The 22,776-nt window shown below is 40.9% G+C and overlaps 1 protein-coding gene across 1 annotated transcript; it reads right to left on the bottom strand.

The window, feature by feature from the left end:
- Positions 1-298: 298 nt before the first annotated feature.
- Positions 299-11,902, bottom strand: LOC149215050 (dicarboxylate transporter 1, chloroplastic-like). Its single transcript, XM_089392503.1, has 3 exons — positions 10,577-11,902; positions 1,069-1,290; positions 299-966 (listed from the first exon to the last, which is right to left on the bottom strand). The coding sequence occupies exons 1-3, from the start codon at positions 11,759-11,761 to the stop codon at positions 604-606; spliced, it is 1,770 nt and encodes a 589-aa protein (XP_089248629.1). The 5' UTR covers positions 11,762-11,902; the 3' UTR covers positions 299-603.
- Between the last annotated feature and the right edge of the window lie 10,874 nt (positions 11,903-22,776).

Genomic DNA, 22,776 nt, shown 5'->3' with positions numbered 1-22,776 from the left:
TTCTTGTTAATATTTGAAATCAAAGTAAAATCTCTTTTGTTGATAATTTCATTCCAGATTAATATAATTATGATTATAAAAGCATTTTCTTTTGTTAAAAACAAACAGAGCTAACACAGAAACCAAAGATAATCCAGCAAATTATACAGAGAAATTATGCACCATGAAAATTGGCCTTGCACAACAATACGTTTAAAATATTTAAAAAGCACTTGAACAAGAACTGCAGTTTGTGATTCCATCAAGGTCAGCACAAAAAAAATGCAACTTGATCTTCGCAAGAAAGATGAAGGAAAGATTTGGCAAACAAAAATGCTTATTCGTGATAAAAAAAATTATGAATTTCACATTTTCTAACGGTAAAAACTATATATTTTATCCCAAAAGAATGAATTCGCTGGTTACAAAATCAACATTATTGCAATACCTTTTGCCCGGACCCACCGTAGAATTAGATGGGAGAAACACAAGAATAACTCTCAGTCAACAACTGAAAAATGGGACCAAACTCGTAGATATTTTGACATGTTCTAGATTTCCTAACCTTTGTAATTCTGATTATTTCATTTTTAGTGCGGCTCGTAGTTTCAACAAATTAGTAAATTACCATAAGCCCAATGCTTTCCACCACACTCCTCCAAGTCCAAGCCAAATAACGATGTTCACTATAGAGATGAGGAAGCCATAACCCCACCATTGAGCCAAAGGTACATAGTTAGCTCCATAGAAAACAGGTGCTGATCCAATACCATAATGTGTAAGGCCTCCCATAAGATTTGAAAGGAAAGAAAGAACCATTGCCCCAAATAAAGGTGGGGTCCCTAGAGCACTTGCAACGGATAAAAAGGCAGTAAACATTGCCCCAATATGCGCTGCACCACTTGCAAAGAAGTAGTGAGAATAAAAGTACAGCAATACCAATATTCCAAAAGAAAGTTGCCATGACAGACCAAGTCCACCAACAACCTGCAAGACAACCAACTAATTGTTAGATGTCAATACACACTAGATCAAGGAATGAGGACAGAAGCCACTGCAAAACAACAGAAAATGCATAAATAGAAATACCTTCACAACAGTCTGGCTAAACCATGAAATAAGGCCATATTTGTTTAGATAGCCTGCCATTGCAATAAGTGCAGCAAACCATGTAAGAGTGTCCCACGCTACTGATTCAGCCAAGCACTCCTTCCATGTCACAACGCCTGTGCAGAGTAGGACAGACAAACCAAGGATCGCTGCAGTGACAGCATCCACCTTCAGCATTCCCCCAAATATCCAAAGACCCACCTGCCCAAAACGCGAGCATCCTCGTAACATGTTATCACTTGAAGAGTTTGAAAGGACATTAATTCTACAAGTCCTATCAGATTCCACATAATCTCGTGTTCCTTGATTCCACTTTGTAATGCAAGTGCAAGAGAAGACAAAATCGAGCCAAAACATTGTCACGTGCTTAAAAGATCTCCTCGATGATTGATCCAACAATCATGGGCTCACAATAGACGAATAATGACTTCTCAAATCAGGAGTCTCTACAGACCCAAGCACTATAAAATAGCAAAATAGACGTTCCGCAAGTAGCAGAGCAGATGTGATAATGTTCAGAAAGTGCCATTTCATGCAAAAGTTAAAACATTGTTGAAACTAGAACAGGACTTAATAATTCATTTTCTTCGATATGAAGATAAAAAGTTCAACATTTTCTACTAGAGCCATTGTTATGATATTTTCTAATAAAACATTTTGAAATCTGAAAAGAAGAATTCAAGACTTCAAATACTTTGTAATAAAGACAAGTTGATAAAGGAAAAGTAACATAAAACAAACATTTGAAAGCCCCATAAACATGCAAATTCCTCAGATTTTATAATCGCCAACTTTACGACTCTGATGGCGCTTCTAATTGCACCAAGGGAAGCAGGGCACACTATCTGTGTAATGCTTATAAACCCAAACTTTGATTAAGTTAAGCTTCTGATGTTAATGCAAAAAAAAACACAAGTAAATTTTTAAGCATGTAGAGTTTTGCACCTCAGCTTTGTTATTCTGATCCGTCTCACGGTTTAATAGGCCCAAGGTTAAGGTGCATATATGCCAGCTACTAGGAGGTTTTCATATACAAACAGAACAAATTTAGTTTCCCTTGCCAAGAAAATTTTCATTTAAAACAGCGCTATGTGCCAAAGCATGGGAGAAGGCCTTGGACAAATGGAACAAGGGAGGTACTTGACTCCCTCTCAACCACAAAGAAGAGTAAGGAGAACACTGTAGTGAGGTTGAGGGATGAACCCAACTGTCTTGGGGAAATGCGTGAGGACATTTTGCGGAAAGGAGAGTCTGGCAGAGAGGATTTCCATGGACATGACCTGGTTGAGGCAGCGTGATGGATTCCTGAGTGATTCCTGAGCCAAGTTGCAAGGACATATTTCAGACTGCTTAGTTGCAAGTTTATGCTAAAAAAGATTGTTTATATTTCAGAGTAGGCTAGATATGTCTTAGGCATTTGCTTGGCTCGTATGATATGTTTCTTGACTATTCCTCCATAGACAGTTGAGAGACTTGTGGAAGATGATAGATGGCTATACCAGCTCTCTTTTCAAAAGATAATTGTTGTATCTTTGTAGCATAGGATAGATTGTGCAGTTGGTGTCTTATCCAGATTACGGATTTGTATTGTATTATGCATCTTTATTTATTTATGATGTGCCTGGGGGAGAGTTAGCTTTTTGAGTTTTCTAGTAGTAGTCACTTATCTGTTAGCTGCTGATCTGTTATTGAAAGTTTTCTTAATAAGAGAAAACAGCCAGTTATGTTAGTGGTATTCTTTGTGCTTCCTAACCTGGCTAACTGTAACCGTCTCTAATATATCACTTGTGTGCTCTAAGTATTTTCTAAAGGGTTAGATTCACATTCTGGTGGGTTTTATGCAGCAATAACAGAGGCATTACAGGGGAACAAACAGATTTGAATGTTCAATTGACTGAAATAAGAGACAATTGCATCTCTATTTTTACTTCAACAGAGTTAAAGTATTGTTGCACACTGAGAGTGTCTGCATCCGATCAGTATCAGAGTGTCAAGAGCACTCGGCCAAGGAAAATGACACACAGAGGATTTACTGTGAATTGAAGCTGGAGAGGTAGATGGAATGGAGATTAGAAAACACTTGTTGCCACAGAGACCAGACTACAGCCTGAAGATTTTGAATATGAACATGGGGTGCAAAGGGCTCCCCATTCAAGCTCAAAATACCATGGAAAGGTTAACTGAAGCAGTTTTCAAGAAGGGAACGAAGGGAAAAATAGAGGTATAAACTCAAGCCAATTTGTTTGTGTTGGGTTTATAACTTAAATATTTTTAAATGGATGGGACTGAGGAAGAGGACCACAAAGAATGAAAATTGCAGTGTCAAAATTGAAGTCCTATCACGGAATAATTGGCAGAATCACAGAAAAAGGCAAGGCAAGGAAAAGTACAGGCTTTGGCCTAAGATGTTGAAACATATGGGGGCGAAGATTTTACTTTCAGATTACTAACAGAAATTGATCAAGAATTTCAATTCAAGGGAAAGAGAGCACTCTGTCCAATTTTATACAGAGTAGTTCACGAGGCTGCAAATCAGAACTAATTTCCAAGGTGATGAAGTGCAATTAGCAGAAAGATATGTCAATGATCTCATGTTCCAGCTCCAAAATGAATTTGCATTAGTTAAGACCATTACAGAGGATGAAGGTGCTCAATATACTCTAAAGGCTGAGGGAAAATGGAATAAGAACTGAAAAATAGGGAAGAAGAGACAGGTCATACTTCAATTAGAGAAGAGAGCACCTCCAAACTTCCTAAGTTATAAGAGCCAAAAGACGACCAAAATATGAGGCCTAACTGCAGAGGAAGGGAAGGCTTAAAAGGCAGGGATAAAAGGATTTGGAGATCAAACACCCTTGAGATGCTTGATTTCCAATGAGGCACATAAAGCCCAGGAATGTCCTCGAAACCTCAGAGCTGCTAACAAGGAGAAGGAAGTTGAGTCTGAAACACGCGAGATATTAATGGTGCAAAGAACTTTAGTAATGAAGAGCCAAAAAAGAAGCAAAATGTGAGGCCTAACTGCAGAGGAACGGAAGGCTTAAGAGGTAGGGATCTAGAGGATTTGGAGATCAAGCTCCCTTGGGGTGCTTGATTTCCAATAAGCCACATAAAGCCCAAGAATGTCCTCTAAACCTCTGAGCTACTAACAAGACAAAAATAACACAAGAAGAATCACATGGAGTGGAAGTTGATTCTGAAGCAGGGAAGACATTGATGCTGCAACGAACTTTAGTGAAGGGAAGCAAAGCAGGTCCCAAAAGATGACAGGGGAAGAGAGAATGTCTTCCAAACTAGGTGCAAGTGCAAGAAGAGGGTTTGTAAGGTGATCATTGATAGATGATCCACTAATCATCTGGTAGGAACTTAAATTGTCTAGAAACTCTAACTGATCCTTATTAACCCTCTTGGTTAAGAAAAAATCAGGGTATGTTAGTAGACAGCTCATGTTGGGTTGCTTCAATATTGAGCCATACAAGAATTGGGTGTTTTGTTATGTAATACTGATTGGATGCTTGTCACATTTTGTTGGGGAGACCTGGCAATATTATAGGAATGTCATCCAACATGTTCTGGAAAATACATATAAAGTGCAGCATGAGCCCAGACAAGAATTTTGTTATTTGTTATAATAAAGGTCCTACAAATGGGAAGAGGTTAAATGAGGAAATTCCACTAGAGGTTCAAGGCTTACTCAATGAACTTTCAGACATAACCCAGCTGAACTACCACCTGCACTGATTTGATCCCTAATGCAAGGTTACCCAACTAAAGCTGCTTATAGGTGGACTCCACTCGAGAATGAAGTAATGAGGCATCAAATTTCTGAATTTTTGGAAAAAAAATTCATAAGGGAAGGTATGAGTTCTTCTGCTGTACCTACTCGTTTTTCCCCTTAGAAAGAGATGAGAAATGGAGACTGTGTGTGGATTTCAGGGCAATTAACAAGATTACTGTTAAGTACATGTACCCATTACCCAGAATGTGTATTATATTTTAGACTGTTTAGCAAGCACAGAGAACTTCTCCAAGATTGATTTTAGAAGTCGTTATCACCAAATCCAAATCTGACAGGAGATGAATGGAAAAGAGCATTATGTATGAATGCCAAATGGTTGGTCATGTCATTTGGGCTGTCCAATGCTCCAGCTACCTTTATGTGGACTATGAATCAGGTCTAGAGGCCATTCATTGGAAATTTTGTTATAGTTTATTTTGATGACAATTTTAATATTTAGCAATAACATGGAGGGACATATCGAACATTCGAGAGCAGTGTTGAACATTCTGCCAGCTAAAAGATTGTTCCTCAATCTAGGTAAGAGTGAACTTTGTATGGAAAAAAATGGGTAAAACATAATTTCAACAAGTAGATTCAATATAAATCTGGAAAAGGTAAAGGCTGTTCTTGAGTGGCCTTCTCCCAAAAATAACATAAAGCGAAGAGCTGCCATAAATTTATGAACCTCTACAAGAAGTTCATTAGAAATTTGAATGGCATTAGTGCACCATAACATATTGTACAAAAGGGAAAGTATGCATGGGCCAAAGCAGTTAAAAGAAGTTTTGAACGGCTGAAAAAGAAGGTAACCAAAGCTCCAATCCAAACAGGTCTCCTTTTTGCAGTCCTATACATTTGTTGTGAAGCATCAAAGTGGAACAACAATGTCGTGGCCAATGCATCAAGTCAGGGGCATCATAGCTTAGTCACCATGAGAAATGGAGCTAGTTGGTTTGAAGAAATGAAGGGTGAATATACTGCTAATCCATATTTCAGCAGTGTTTATAAGGATCTCAGTGCCTCAAGAAATAACTTATTTGAAGACTACGTACTGGCTGATGAGTTCCTATTTAAAGGTATCAGTTGTGCATTCCCAATGGATCTAGAAGGGAAGAGCTAATTTCAAAAATTGCATTCCGGAGGTTTAGTTGTACACTTGGAATGGATAAGACCAACCTATACTTTATTAAGTGAAGTTTATTTTGGCCAAAAATAAGGAGGAATGCCAGTAAATTTGTTACTACTTGTCAAATTTGTCTGTTTGCTAAAGGAGGGAAGCAAAATATCAGGTTATATACATCCATACCTGTGCCTGAGAGACCATAAACAGATACTTCGATTGAGATTGTCTTGGGACTGCCACAAACTCAGAGAGGTAATGACTCTATCTTTGTAATTGTGGATCAGTTTTCTAAAATGGCTCATTAGGCTACACAAGAAAACTAGTGATGATAGTAAAAAAAAAAAATATTTTCAAAGAGATTGTGACCAAGATACTAAACTCCTTAGTCACTTTTGGAGGGCCTTGTGGAAGAAATTGGACAGCAAGTTACAGTTCAGCTCAATATATCATTCCCAAACAGAGTCAAACAGAGGTAATAAATAGAAGCTTGGGTAATATGTTACAAAATCTAGCTTTTGAGAAGCTGAGGCAATGGGATCAAATTGGCACAAGCTCAATTTGCATACAACTCCAGTGCTAACAGATCTACAGGTACATCTCTTTTCCAAGTTATTTATGGAGATAATCCCAAGGGGGTAGGTAGATCTACTTGATTTGCCTGAGAGGATAACAACAAGCAGGAAAGAGAATGTGTTTCATGAAATAAGAATGAGCTATAGTGCACTCTGGAAAGGAAAGGTACCCTCAGAAGAATTATAACAAGCTCAAACCTAAAAAGATTGGGCTTTGCCCAGTTTTCAGTCGAATCAATGATAATGCCTATCTTTTGAAGTTGACTGAAACTATAGATATCAATCACGTTTTCAATGTTACAGACATTCATCCTTTTCAAGCTGGAATAAAGGATACAGAGATTATGAGTGCGTGAATTTAGTCAAAGTCTCAAGGTTCATATTTTAAAGCAATGGGGAGGATGATGCATTCCCAGGCCCAGCAGCTATGAGATATTTTAGAGATTGCTTGCCCACCAATTTATGCCAAAAATACTTCCGCTTAGCTGTCGCGGTAGATAAGATATGTCTTGAGCTTTCGCTTAGCTGCCAGGATATGTTTCTTGGCTCTTCCTCTATGGGCAGTTAAGAGGTTTGTGGGAAATAATAGATAATCCATATTTCAATTTTCAAAAGATAATTGTAGAATATGTGTAGCGTAGTTCAGATTTTGCAGTTGGGGACTCTTCTCCAGATTACGGACATTATTGTATGATATGTTTTTATTTATTTTATGAGTATGCCTGGAGGAGATTAGTTTTTGTGTTCTCTCAGTATTAGCATCTGGTCTGTAACTAGTGGTTTTCTTGAGTAACAGAAAAAAAGAGTGCTCTGCGACTGGGTTTCTTTGTGCTTCCTATCCTAGCTAACTGTAACTGTCCACAATATATTGCTGTGTGTTTAAGTGTTTTCTACAGGTTTAAGATCACATTCAGGGGGGTTTTATGCAGCTATAATAGAGGCATTACAGCAGAAGCATTAGATTTGAAGGATCAATTGACTGAAACAAGAGACAATCAATTGTACCTCTATTTTTACTTCCGCATAGAGTTAAAGTATTGTCACAAACTCACAGTGTCTGCATTAGTGTCAGATTACCATCAGCTGTGCAAGGGCTGGCATGGTTTAGCCGATGATACCAGTTGTGACCTGCAGTACAGTCTTGTTGGTTCCTAGCACTGCTAGTGGGATAATGTTCAAGAAATGCAATTTCAAGATTCAAAAGTTGAAAGATTGCTTAAAATTAGAGAGGCTTTCTAATACTTCTTTTTCTTCAATATTAAACGTAAAAGTCCTACATTTTTCAAGCATCTTCTGCTAGACCAATGTTCTAATAATTTCTCATCATACATTTTGGAGCGAATTTATGTCCAAAAACAAGAAAATTCCAGAGCTGGCATCCTTTCTAATAAAGACAAGTTGATAGAGGCAGTAGCAGTACAAGATAGAGCAAATATTTCAACGCCTATTAAACACCAACATTGTTCAAATTCTATCTTCAAGCAACTTTGAGTTTCTAATTGCAATGACAGAAGCTTATAAACTGAAACTTTGAGAAAAGTTGAGGTCGAGAATGTTTTATTTATTATAATAATTTAATTTAAATAATTTTATTTAAATTTAAAAAACACTAAACTTTTAAGCATGCAACAGTTGGCTCCTCAGTTTTCTTAATCAGATCACTCAGTGATTAATAGACTGAAAAGGTTAAGCTACATCTGTGCTAGTTACTAAATTTTTGATGTACCTCCAAACAGAACATATTTAGTCTCTGTTGACAGGAAATTTTTAATTTAAAGAAAAGCTATACGCCAAATCATGGGAGAAGGTCTTGGATAAATGGATGCATAAGAAGAGAAGAGGCACCTGCTCCCTCCTCACCCACACAGTTCCTGCTCCAGACACTGGCGGGGTTTCACCAGCACAAGGGGAATGGCATGCTGATGGCGAGTGAGAGTGTGGAGGACATTGTTGTGAGGTTGAGGGATGAACCCAAGTTGGTGAAATGCATAGAGGCATTTTGCAGAAAAGAGTGTGGAAGAAGGGAGTTCCATGGAGATAAACTGGTTATGTCTTCGACTTCTGCTTTAGCTGCCAGGATATGTTTCTTGTCTTTTCCTCCATGCACAGTTGATAGATTTGTAGGAAATGATCAATGATTATAGCAAGCCTTGTTTTTCAAAAGAAAACTATTGAATATCTGTAGCATAGGACAGATAGTGCGGTTGGAGAATCTTATCCAGATTATGGACTGCATCAAATTATGCATCTTTATTTATTTTATGAGTTCCTAAAGGAGAAAGAGTTGTTTGAGTATTCCGGGTAGTAGGAACAGGTCTGTAATTGGTAGCTTTCTTACGAAGAGAAAATAGCAGGTTCTGTAACTGAAATTTTTTGTGCTTCTTAACCTCAGTAATTGTAACTGTCCCCAGTATATTGATGTATGTTGAGTGTCTTTACAGGTTTAAAATCACAATCTGGAGGGTTTTATGCTACTAGAACAGAGACATTATAGCAGAACCAACATACTTGAAGGATCAACTGACTGAAAGGAAAGACAGTCAATTCTATCTCTATTTTTACTCAAGCAGAGGGTTGAAGCATTGTTTCACACCGAGTGTCTGCATCAAAGTGGTAGATTACCATCAGCTGTGCAAGGTTTGGCATGGTATAGCAAGAAAAGCCAGTTGCAGCCAGAATTACACTCTTGTCGGTTCCTAGCATTGTCCACTCTTTTTGGTTCCTAGCAACGCTAGTGGAAGCAGAGCTCACAGCAGAGTAAGAAGGCTTTCCAGGAAAGGCCTGTGGCATGCTATTATCTGATTTGTAATGTCTGCTTTCCCCATGCAACACTGTGCATGACTGTGTAGTCGTACAGACGGTTATTTGCTTGTTAAAGGTTTACTTTCTCTTTCAGGTGCAACTGTCCTGTGCAGAACAGAACAGCCCTTAACCGTTTTCACCTTTTTTTGGCAATCAAGGAAATGAGAGGTCTATGATCACTATAGCATACATATGTGGTGGTTTGGAAGGATTGGGTGTTTTTCTGGTTCAAAGCTCTGGTTTTAAAAGTATTGAAGGGCGCCAACATGACATTGATTCACTAATAAGGTTAATAGAGCCATCCCCGACTTCCATTCTCAGTATGATATGTCCCGTGGGTATGCCTGAAGTCACTTGGTGCAGGTGTGTGTTCGAGTTCAGCAACCATGAAGTTCGGAAAAATAATTGGTAATGTAAAACTGAGATAAAGTTCAGCAATAAGCTCAAGAAAATCTATAATTTAAAATTTTCAAATTTTATACATATCTATTATTTTCCGTCCGCTCATTAAACATATATGCTAAAAATGAAAATCAAATGCAAACATTAATCATACATTTCAAAAATACAATCACTTGTTCAATTTTTTTAAAACATGTCAGATATATATAGTGGAAGGTAAATTTCAAATTCATCTGGACAAATTCAATTTGATGTATAGACGTTCGTCTTGAAATTCGGGTTGAAGTTCAGCTAAAGTTCACGTTTGACAAATTTATAATCTGCGGTGACTAAGGGTAAGGCAATTGTTTCAAAGGGAAGAGCCAAGCTCACCTAGCACCTAATCTGGAGGCAGTTTCCCTTTAAGCATACCATATTTCTTCTAGCACCTTCCCAGAAGAAAAAAAACAATTGCCACTGGATCGATTTTGTCTTTTACTGTGACAATTTCTGGAAAAGACTAAACATTGGAACTGAAGTCAAAATCCCATTCTGACTTTATAATGAGCTTTTGGTTCACTAATGAACTTGACGACAAAATGCTAAATCTGTCCACCTAGGTTCCATTTTTGTCGCGGTCTGGCCACATCTCTACGATCGGTTTCAAAGGGACGAAGCTAGTGCAAATCCCGGCCACAATTATAACTGAATAAATCTAATTTAATTCAACTTATATTTAGATTTGTTTTTAATATCCTCTGAGACCTCAAAAAATAAAAGATAAATAAGCAAAAAGTTTGGGTATTTGATCAGGGCTATTGGATTTACCGTGACCAGTAGCGTGCCGCTCATGATGATCTCATTCTTGGTCATCGGTCCCATCTTCTGCAGCTTTTCCCTCGCGAGCTTCGGCGCATCGGGGCTGCTCTTGACACTGGGTGGATATATCACATAAAGAAGAAGCGGAACAACGATTAGAGACACCAGACCCGGCACCAGCGCTGCCACTGCCCAATCCGTCCACCCGATCGTCTGGCCAATGGCCCCTGCGGCAAGATTCACACTCAGGGGATTAGCTGCCATGGCCGTCAGGAACATGGCAGAGGAAATCACGGACGTCTGGAAGCAGGTGAGCATGAGCCACGATCCCAGCCGTCGCTCCGTCCCGTCACCGACGTTACTTCCGCAGGCCACGCAGAGAGACTTCACGAGAGGCAAAAAGATGCCGCCGGCGCGGGCGGAGACGGAAGGGATCGCCGGGGCGAGCAGCGCCTCGCTGAACACGAGACTGTACCCCAACCCTAATGACGAGCTCCCGAAAAGAGCCACGAACTGGTAGGCCACGCGGTTGCCGAGCCCCGTCTTGATGAAGCCACGGGCGAAGAAGAAAGCGAGCGCGATAAGCCATGGAATCTGGTCACCGAAAGCCGAAAACGCAGCAGCGAAGGTTAGGGTTTTAGTGAGCACCGCCGCACCGAGGCCCATCAGTGCCACGGCCCCCAGGGGCAACGGCTGCGTAATGATCCCCACGATCGTGGCCAGGAATATCGCCAGCAGCTGCCAGGCGTTTTTTGTCACCCCCGCTGGTGCCGGCACGAGCCACAGGAGGACACCGGTGGCGATCGACGCCGCCAGTGGCTTTAGCGCCGCGCCCTGCCATGGCTGCACTGGTGGCGCTGGGGGAGGAGCCACCACCGAGGAAGCGCGCGGCCTCCCAGCCGGCGGAGCGTTGGTGGGGCGGCGGTGTCGCAAGCCTTCTAACGGCGCGAATAATGGTCGTTTCTGCAACTGGATCTCTTGCTGCCTCCCCCACCATGACGAGAACAGCGATCCCGTGCCAGCAGCGGCGTGAGGTCGAGAGATCGAGTGCCGGCATTGCAAGAAGGGCCTGGCTGGTGCCGCCGCTAGTGAGATCGAAGACGATGGCCTTGATTGTTCGTTGGGTCGGGTGGTCGAAATGCTGTAAGCCTGGATTCCGACTGTGGACGACGCTGCAAGCGCCGCTGAAGCCATTGCTGCCAATGAGACCCAGTACCTCCTGCAATGCCGATGAAAACCTTGAGCTGCTAAATACACATTTAGGTGAGTGACCAGGCGTGACCCACCCCTACAAAAATGAACTGCATTAATAAACTCAGTTCACTGCGAACCTCGGTATCAAGATCTCATAAACATTTTTAAAATACGAATAAGTTAAAGTTTGGTATTCTCAATCTTTTAATGATAATATTTTATATACAATAATATTTAAATGTACCAACGATATATTAGTAAAATTATGGTGATTTTGACGTGTGGCTAAATAATATTGGAGTTGTTTTTAGTGCGATTTTTTAGAAATTTTTATGGTAGGTTTTTTTGGTCAAAAATTTTTAAAATTCCACATAAATTTATTGAAATCACAAGCTTGATAGGTAATCATGTGCAATCTAAGTGCCCTAGGGGTTTTTGAGGGTGTTGAATCCATATCTATACAGTGAAAAAAAAAACTAGTTTAAATAACACAAATCAAGATTTCACGAGGTTTTCGAGGGTGTTGAATCCATATATACAGTAAAAAAAACTAGTTTAAATAACACAAATCAAGATTTCATCTCAAATTTTTCCACCGGATTCCGGAAAGTCCAAAAAATCGCACTAAAGACAACTTCAATAATATCAACTTATTCTTAGAATAAGGTAATAATTTTTAACTTATTCGTAGTGATAGTATTAACTTATTTGTGTCTCGAGTATGGTCTAAAAAAACTATGTTTGCTTGGCTAAGAGGTCGTTTTTCTCGGATGTAAAGGAAATAGGTTAACAGTGCAATACCCCTCCTAGAAGCCCCAAGGGTTAGCTGAACTGGTCAAATAAGTGCCTCGTCGTTTGGGAGGTCAAAGGGTTAATTCTCCCCGAAGCCCTTGGGGTTAGGCCTAGCTATTAGCCGCGGGGCTTGATACCCTTGATCAAACTCAGTATTTCCGTGGACGTAGTGGCCACCCAGTGACTGCAAGTGTCCGTGAACCACACATGAAAAAAAAAATAACACTCCAAGACCCAAAGGCATCTCGTAGAAGTGAAAGTTTGCCCCCTTACAGACTACCAGTAGGTTATTCCAGGTGGCGTGGTTTTCCTTGAATAACAATGATGAGTCAGCTTTCATTCACGGATATCAGCTAGAGATGGTTGTCCTCACCGCTGGTTTGACAACTGAGTTATGATCGGTTTTCCCACCTGTAAAGATAGTATTAACTTACTTTTTAATTTTTAATTTATTTTAGGAGAAATTTATGTAGTCCATAAATCATTAATGTACCCCGGGGGCAATCCCGACGACCCAAACCCCATGCATGTCAAGTTGGCAACCTAAAAAATTATTTAGTCCAAAAATCATTAATGTGCCTCGGGTGGTAATCACAACGACCCAACCCTATGCATGTCAAGTTGGCTATACATGCAGCTTGGAAACAGATTTTGGCAGCGCACTTAGCTTGCTTCTTACAGCGTCTCGAGAAGGGAGGAAGTGGTGGTGTCAAGTCCACCCCCTCAAGCATTTAAAGCACATTAAGTGCTCGCCTTCTCCACTTGGCCTTCACAGTTACCATCCAGCATTAAAATAATGGAAGCTCACACCTCGCAATTCAATTTTGGTTCTCGAGAAAAGGTGGTATCTCAGCTTTGTTTCAGACCCCTGCATTATGTGGCTTTACGTCCATGGTTTTAAAGTGAGGAAGGCCCAGCAGAGGAGGGCGTAGGTGAGGTCAACCTCCTCACCCTCCCTGGAATGGGCATGGAAATGAGCACTTTCATAGTGGAATTTTCCACTACTTTAGACGCATGGTGGTTGATGTTGAAGCTGGTGAGTTTCGAACCTCAAGAGATCACCTTTGGGCCTTGCACAACATACTAGGTCGTCATTATAGAGATCAAGAAGACATTAATGCGTTGCTTGAGGGTCATGTGATTGATCTAGATTATCACTTCCACCATGCAAAGTTGGCATACGGTCAAATTGCCCGTCTTTTGGGCATGGAACTTCAAGGGTCTGACTCCCCATCGACGGATACAGTCTGTGATTCTTCTTACTCTCCAAAATTTGCATGTGTTGTTCATGCCAGATCACACATCCCTCTCCTCCTCGTCACTAGCCTCACCACAACTCGAAGGCAAACCCATAAGGCATGGGTCCTTCCCACAACTTAGGAAGAGGCCCCAGTTGCTAAACCAGTAGACCCAATGCTCATGTCAGTGAATCCATGCAACGATCGGTTGAATTCCATGCTTCCTCCATTTGTAATCCAGATTTAAACAGGAACACAACAAATTACAGAGATAACCATAAACACAGAGATGCAGCGAAAATAATACTTCATTTCATTAATGTAAAATGCTTACAAACAACAATGGAAATAAACCAGCTAGGGCAATGGTAGCTTATCTCTGCACTATGTTACAATGAGGCTCGAAGGCCTATTTATTGTTGGGAAACAATGGAAAACCCTAAACATCCAAAAACCTAACCCTCGAAGATGAAACGCCAAATTGTGGGCCCCGTTTGGGTAAATTGGTACATCAACTTCCCGGGGTCGTAACTTTGGCATACGATCTTCGTTTGACACGCGCAGTATCTCGTTAGAAAGATCTATTGGAGAACTACAACTTTGGGAAGAGCAACATCAGTCCATGGACCCATGTTTCTCCTAGTTTTCCCAAAAAAACGTCGTTTAGGACCTCAAAACGGCTCTGAAAGTTCAGGACCCAAAAAAACTGCTAAAAATAGTAAATTGTGCTACAATTAAGGAAACTGAAAAGCTGAAACAAACAATGGTGGGGGTCCAAGTGGACTTGGCAGGTGGCCACCAATATCCACCTGGAGCATTCCTCCCCCCTTAGGAAGCAATGGTCCCCATTGCGTTGAGTTCCTCCATGAGATGAGGAAACTTCTGCTGAACTTGGTCCCTGGTGAGCCACTTGCCCTGGTGAAGGAGTTGGCCTCCTTTGACAACTCGATACAGTTGGATATTCTATTCGTGAGTGTGCTTGATCTGTGTGTCCATGATCCGATCAGTTGCAGCTTGTTCCATGCAATATGGATTTACCTCTGTGGTTGTGCAATCTGCAATGTCGGATGTATCTAGTAATGGCGGAAAGTATGGCCGAAGGCGGTCCACATTGAACACTAGGTGCAGGCCAAGGAATGGGGGAATGTTGAGCTCAAATGCATTGTCTCCCATAGCCTTGGTAATGGTGTAAGGACCATATTGGAGTGGTCTTAGTTTCTGATAGGCTCTGGTAAGGCATTCTTTTTGCAAATGCAACCAGACTTTGTCGCCCACCTAAAACCTGTGTGGCACCCGATGTTGATCATGTCGCTACTTGTACTTGGCATTTGATTTCTCTAGAATTTCATGGACATTCTGGCGAATATGTTGGATGTGTTCAATGAAGTTGTTTGCCTTATCTGCTTCGGACTGGACATGAGCCAAATCTACGTGAGTAGCTACAAATGGCATGGCCACATCAATGGGACATAGTGGCTAGAATCCCAAGCCCACATGAAAAGGGTTGTGGTCAGTCAAGCTAAGGAGAGCCCGGTTGTAGCTGTGTTGAACATAGGGGAGGCTCTCGTCCCATGTGCGTGGATGCTTTGAGTTGTACATGTGCATAATGTGTACGATCATCCTATTGACAACCTCTGTCTGGCCATCAGTTTGAGGATGGAAGGTTGTGGACTTAATGAGTTTGGTGTCGAGCATTGACCAGAGGCTAGACCAAAATGTATTGAGGAACTTGCTATCCCGATCTGAGATGATAGACTGTGGGATCCCAAAGTGTACCCACACTCGTTCAAAGAAGAGTTTAGCAGTGGCTTCTGCTGTGATATTCTTCTTGCAGGCGGCCATAATGGCCATCTTAGAGAACCAGTCGATGACCACAAAAACACAGTTGTTTCCATGCTTAGTGGAAGGAAGGCCTGACATGTAATCCATGGAGATGGATTTCCAAGGTCGACTAGGGGTAGGCAGCGGGGTATAGAGGCCTTGCTTCTTAATGGTCAGTTTGGCAATGACGTAGGCAGTGCATGATCTGATGTACTTCCCGACATCCTGTCAAAGATTCGGCCAATAGAAATACTTCTGCAATACTGCCACTGTTTTCTCGACCTCGAAATTTCTAGCAACTTGACTATAGTGTGCTTCCCATATCATCTTGGCACGCTCGCCTGAAGGAACACAAAGGTGACCCAAGTGGCATAACAGGGCATCCTGTAGGTGAAAATCTGGAACATGCTGACCCTCCAAGAGTGTCTGGTATGTGTAGCCGAATTCTGGGTCGCTTTTGTAGAGAAGTGGCCAATCAAAAGTCTCGTGCCCACAAGAGTTGAGCACAATGGTTAATTCCATGATCGGTGGTCAACTGAGGCAATCTGCAACATTATTGGTGCTACCCTTCTTATACTTGATTCAAATGGAACTATTGTAGGTATGTGGACCACTTCTGGTGGCGATCATTTTGCAATTTCCCTTGGGTCTGTATGAACTGCAGGGGTCAGTGGTCTGTGTGGATGACCGTTTCCTTCCCCAAAATGTAATGCTTCCATTGTCGGTAGGCCTGCACAATGGAATACATCTCTTTGTCATAAATGGGATACTTTCGGACTGTGTCTGAAAGTGTCTCACTATGATATGTCATTGGATGCCCGTGTTGAGTAAGGACTGCCCCAATAGCATAGTTAGAGGCATCTGTGTCGACCTCAAATGGTTGTTGCAAGTCTGGTAATGTGAGCACTGGTGCCATGTAGAGGTGATCTTTCAACTCTGTGAATGCCTTCTCTTGAGATTCAGACCAAAAGAATTTTGCTTTCACTCCTCCCTTGGTGACTTGACTCAAGGGCCAAGTAATATGAGAAAATCCCAACACGAATCTGCAGTAGAAGTTGGCAAGACCTAGAAAGCTATAGAGATATGCAGAGTGGTTGGAGATGGCCAATCTTAAATGACTTGGATCTTGGTTGTATCCACATGCACACCCTATTCATCAATAATGTATCCCAGATACTGAACCTGGTTCATGCCAAAAGTGCATTTCTCCAAATTGGCACATAACTTGTGTTGCCACAGTGTTTGGAGAACCTGTCAGATGTGTTGGAGGTGCTCCTCCCAACTCTAGCTGAAGATCAGGATGTCATCCAAGTATACCACTACAAATGAGTTGGTGAATGGCCACAAGATGTCATCCATTAGCCTTATGAAGGTTGTAGGAGCATTTGTCAATCCGAAAGGCATAACCAACCATTCGAAAAGGCCCTCCTTGGCTTTGAAGGCAGTGTTCTACACATTGAAGGGTTCGATTGGTACCTGGCGATATCCTGACTTCAAATTGATCTTGCTGAAATATTTTTCCCCCTTCAGTTGGTCCAAGAGGTCATCAATCCATGGGATCGGGTACCTATTACCAATAGTGATCTTGTTCAGCGCCCGATAGTCAATACAGAGTCTCCAAGTCCCATCCTTCTTGTGTACCAGCACGATCGGGCTCCCACAGGGCGATGAACTTAGGCGGATGTGACCTTTCTGTAGCAGCTCCTAAATCTGCCTCTTGATTTCATCATTCTCTAGAATGGAGCGCCGATAGATTGGTCCATTGGGTAGCGGCGCACCTGGGGTCATATCGATGGAGTGCTTGACTTGATAATGCAGAGGAACCCCGGTGGGGGAGGTGAAGATGTCCTCGTACTCCTCCACGACCTTGTCCATCTGTAGTTGTCATGCGGAGGAGCCCTGTCTGGAGGTCGTGGTCACTGTCTTCTTCTTTCCTTGAGGGCATATCATTAGGAAAACAAATTTCCCAGTTTTGGAAACGAGCTTATTGCATTGTTTTGTAGTAATCAAAGAGATGGCGGTAGGCGATGCTACCTCCGGTGTCCTGTACAACTTATTTCCCAAAGTAACAATAACAGCACAGGGCCTTAATTCATAAACAGCATGTCGCTTCCACAAATATGGTTGGCCTAATAATACATCACAAACTTCAAGGGGAGCAATGTCACACAATACCTCATCCGTGAAGGGCTTGATGTTGTATGGAAGGCGACACTGTCGGTTCACGCATAGATCCCGTCCTTGGTGAAGCCACTCGATGGTGTACAGTTATGGATGTGCCTTGGTCGGTAAGCCCAACCACTTCATGACCTCTGCCAAAATGAGGTTCTTTTGGCTCGCACTGTCGACAATGAACTATAGCGGGGAGCCCTTTACCCACATCTGGGAGTGGAAGAGATGCTCCTTCTCCTCTGGATCTTCGAGTTCCTCCTTCTGGATCTTTGTGGTGGCAACAATGGAATTGGGCTCCGCATCGATAATCTGCTTCCCTTTGTCATTCCCTTTGTCGAGTTCTAACTTAGAGTCAGAACATCCATCTAATTTTGAAACCTTTAGCTCGGTCACCAGTGACTGTGTGGCCCAACACTCACTTGTGTTGTGAGTGGAGCTCTTATGGAACTCACACCACTTTCCTGTGTCAATTTTCGGCTTCACGGCGCTTTTCTTTGCTTGAAGCTTTGGCGGGTTGTCTTGGGCCACCCCGCCTTGGCTTTTTCTTTTGTTTTGTGGTTTGGGGGCACCTTTCCCTTGCTTCGGATTCGCAAATCCAAAGTCTTGCTTCCTCTGTTTAAACTTTTGCTCGACCCTGACGACATATCGGTATGTTGTCCGAGGGAGGGGATGTTCAGGAATTCTATTTCTTCTTGGATGTACTTGTGCAGGCAGTCGTGGTATTTGAGTACCAAATGCTACTTTGAATCGTTGATACCCAACTTTGTGTGAAGGGTGTGGAAAATATTGGTAAACTCCAGCACATCTTGGTCTCTTCCCTCTCGCAGCGTGGTCCACTTTATGTATTGATCCTCATAATTTCCGACAGGGTAGTACTGCTCCTTGATGGCATCCCGAAATGAATCCCAAGTGGGTGCGGCTGAAAATAGTGAGCCTATACTTTCATCCTTCTACTCGCAGTAGGTTTCCCACCAGTCCTTGACGTGGGGGGTTGCTTTGAGAAGAGCAAAAATAATCTTTTCCCAGCTGGAAAAATCATGAACAGAAAATAACCCTCTAGTAGATTTAACCATTTATCGACAACTTTTGCGTCTATATGACCCTCGAATATGGGGATTTCAAAATTAACTTGTACCTTAAACGGTGTGGCGTTTCCAGAGTAGCTGTTAGAAGTCGATGTGTCGCCCTTAGGTAGCTACTAAAGAATCTAGGCAAAGTTGTTTATCATCGCATTCCTTTGTCGCTCGAGGGCTTCTTCGAGCAAGATTTTGATAGGATCTCCTACCCCCTCGTCTTTCTTTTCATCCACCATGGGAGGCCGGCAGGATTTGCAAGGCTGGTCTTGTAAAGGTTCGACCAGTTCAAGCCCTAACTCCTTATATCCCGACCTCGTTGGGGACATGCAAAGAAAAACAGAGAAAAAACAGACCCCTCTGATACAACTAATCCATATTTAAACAGGAACGCAAAAAATTACAAAGATAACCATAAACACAGAGATGCAGCGGAAATAATACTTCATTTCATTAAGGTAAAATACTGAAATATGCTTACAAACAACAATGGAAATAAACCAGCTAGGGTGATGGTAGTTTATCTCTGAGAAGAGATGTGGCGGCTACATGCCTCTGAACTGTGTTACAATGAGGCCCGAAAGCCTATTTATTGTGGGGAAACAATGGAAAACCGTAAACATCCAAAACCTAACCCTAGAAGATGAAACGCCAAATTGTGGGCCTCGTTTGGGTAAATTGGTACATCAACTTCCCGAGGTTGTAACTTTGGCATACGATCTCCATTTGACGCACACAGTATCTTGCTAGAAAGATCTATCTGAGAATTACAACTTTGGGAAGAGCAAAAATAGTCCATGGACCCATGTTACTCCCAATTTTCCCAAAAAAAAACGTCGTTTAGGGCCTCAAAACGGCTCTGGAAGTTCAGGACTCGGAAAAACTGCTAAAAATAGTAAACTATGCTGCAATTAAGGAAACTGAAAAACTGAAACAAACAATGGTGGGGGTCCAAGTGGACTTGGCAGGTGGTCACCAATATCCACCTAGATCAATTCCTCCAGCCTCTTCAGAGGTTCCTTTGCCTGAGAACCTGGATTTCTACAAGCCTTGTCTTGTGGTTGAGGAGAATCCCCTAGAGCATTATGTTGGATAGCTTGACCTCTCAAGGTATCGTGTCTATTCAGTGCTCATCTCATTACTCGTCACATGTTCTCATCATTGGTTTCTCTTATTCTCATGGATCTTATGTCTCAAGGCGGTGTTTCCAATCTACCATGCTTTTGTGTATTTTGGAGAATTGTAAAGGCGAGGAGGTTTTATGGTTTCTCCACTGGGAGGGAGCAAAAACCTCCCCAACTATGTCTGCTCTTTTTGCCTTTTTGTCCTAAATGTTATGTTCAGGACCAACATAAGTTGAGCTCCAAAGCTCTCTAGATTGTACTTTTTGTAATTTTACTGTAATGAGATTGTTCTTACTTACAAAAAACAAAAATAATTAATACACAAAATAATTATTGTGGTTGTCTCGAACAACATAATCAGGTATTTAAATTTAGGCATTGCTACTTTAAATTTTAAATGAAACTTTATCATTGAAAAAATGGTTTTAAAATTATTCTACATTTTTGAATTTCAAACTAATCATATACTATGGTAACTAAATTTAATTTGAAACTAATAATGTATTATGGGAGCTAAAATTGTTTGTGGACTCATTAGTTCACTAAGTCATTTCTTTTCACATGGAACATTGAAGATGAATGGAACCACCCAACCACCCAAATCCTTTTGGTTCCATAGTTCAAAAATATTAAAAAGTGGAAGGAGTGCCATAACTCAGATTGGTGTATCGGTCATCACTCTGACAAGGGTTGTGATGCATGCCCCTCGGCATCGACATCACATAATCATTATGGAGAAAATAAGGCAAATCTCCCATACAACACGTAAAACTCTCTGGGATGAATAAGGGCATACTAGTGTAGATATGGAGGGGGGGATTACTAACAAAGTATGCATAGGTATTTTATATGTCATCATGAATTCATTGGGTTATTGGTCGATATTGTTGCTAAATCGAAGAGTGAATCTACTAACTTGCAAATTGAAGTGGGCAATAATGGTTATCCTTAAGCAAGACAGACCTCACACATATCCTTTTACATTTATATTTATCAATTGTCTCAATTATGGCAGTAGGAAGGCCAAGGTTGGTTGGTAGTTGCAATTTAGAAGTTTGGCCAAGGATTTAGGAAGTCAAGGAATTAGGGTCACTCTTCAAGCTTCAACATGGAATATAGGAAAGGAAGATGTTGCAATACAAAATTATATCCTAGAGTCGAGGTTGGTGATTGCAAGTTGAGCTCATCCCTTTATGTTTGCATGTGGACTAGTCAGTAGCTAAGCTCACCACGGTGATGGAAATCTCAATATAACATGGATATTTGATTTAGAGGCATAATGATGAAGTGGATAGTTTGAAGCAACAAGTGGAGAACGTCTAATTTACTCCATAAGAAGGAGCTCACGGTACTCTCTCCCCAACCACTTCAGCCAATTCAGTGTACCCTCCCCTGGATACCTATCCAACTTGAACCTTGTAACCTTTTTGGATATAATTGCCTTGGATGACTTTAGTAACTATTAACTAATCCTTCGGGATTATTTTTGTAAAATAACAATTAGTTAGCTTTTACTTTCTGTTAGTAAGTTATCAAGACAATTTTATCTCAAACCTACGTTACGTTTGAATAAATTATTGGAATATATTATATTCCTTTGAAGGTAATAATGTCTTTGTATTATGTTGGAAGTTGTCCACAATCTTATGTAAAAGAGTAATGCATTATATCCCATATTTATTATGTCATAATATACTCTTGTATCCATTTATTATATAAAGAGGTGTTATTTTGGAGAATTATATTATCCCACATTTAATATGTGAGAGTAATTCTTCCACATCTCTGGGTATATAATAGGGTCAAGGGAGCCTCTTAAGATATACCATTTTGTGATACCATCACATCTTATCATGTGCTCACAACATACTTCCATTTGTATCGAGTTATTTGTAGTTGCTTTCTTTGTAAGATTGTAGGAGATTTATGGAGATAATAGAATACAATCTTCCCATGGACATAGCCCAATTGGGTGAACCACGTATATCTGTTGTATTCTTTTTCTTCTTTTTCTTTGTTCTCTTTCTGTTCTTATTTATATGTTGATATATTGTTGGTTTCTTAGATGGATAACTAGTTTAGTAGATCTAATATTTTAACATGGTATCAGAGCCATGGCTACTATGATCTAGCATCTTCTTCGAATTTAACCATTAACGTGTGTCTTCATTTTTTGTTACCTGGGCACTCATTGTTTTTTGTAGATTTGCTTTATATCTGGTCGTCATTAGGCTTCTCTTCAGATTTGGACATGATTCTACTTATTTGAGTTTTTTTCTCATAACCTTGACTTTGTTATGTAGTTTTTTTACATTTTTTTTCTTTTTTCAAGGGGCTCTTGATTATTTTTCTATAAGATCTATATGGTTTTTGGATTCTCCTCAAAGAGGTCTATCTTCTGGTTGTAAGATTTGTGATTTTCGTCTAGTTTTTTGGCCCTTTTTTTGCCTCTTTTTGCAGGGCAGAAGATTGGCGAACCGAAGGTTCACATCAGAATTTCGGTCGCATAAGTGGATGCAGAGTGGCTACGTCATTTCCGAAAACTGGTTATAATGAGCATTTGGAGCATTATTAAGTGTTTTTTGTTTTGACATCAGACGTTTTTTGTCAGGTTTGTTACCTTCTGTGCATAATTTCCCTGAACATAGTAGATATTTGGGTTCCTCTCGCCGAGCTACCAAATTTTTAAAAAAAAAAGGAAAAGAAAAAAAAAAGACTCAAACGGAGTACGGGAAGCAAAATTATCGTTGATTTAAGATTTCCAGTTTTTTTTAGGTTTTCTAGTGACAGCAAAA

The sequence above is a fragment of the Pinus tabuliformis genome, chromosome 1_1, assembly GCF_031772625.1.
Source record: "Pinus tabuliformis cultivar Carrire ecotype Pingquan chromosome 1_1, CPIR1, whole genome shotgun sequence".
Taxonomy (NCBI): Eukaryota; Viridiplantae; Streptophyta; class Pinopsida; order Pinales; family Pinaceae; genus Pinus; species Pinus tabuliformis.
The sequence above is the reverse complement of the archived record's forward strand: the minus strand, read 5'-3'. Positions and strand labels throughout refer to the sequence as shown.

What these genes read in the sequence shown, in the direction of transcription:
- LOC149215050 (XM_089392503.1), bottom strand. Translation starts at nt 11,761, where the DNA reads ATGGCTTCAGCGGCGCTTGCAGCGTCGTCCACAGTCGGAATCCAGGCT. An exon ending in GCGGCACGCTACTGGTCACG is followed by an intron (nt 1,291 to 10,576) that starts GTAAATCCAATA and finishes CGTTTTGGGCAG; the next exon opens with GTGGGTCTTTGGATATTTGG. An exon ending in TTAGCCAGACTGTTGTGAAG is followed by an intron (nt 967 to 1,068) that starts GTATTTCTATTT and finishes GTTGTCTTGCAG; the next exon opens with GTTGTTGGTGGACTTGGTCT.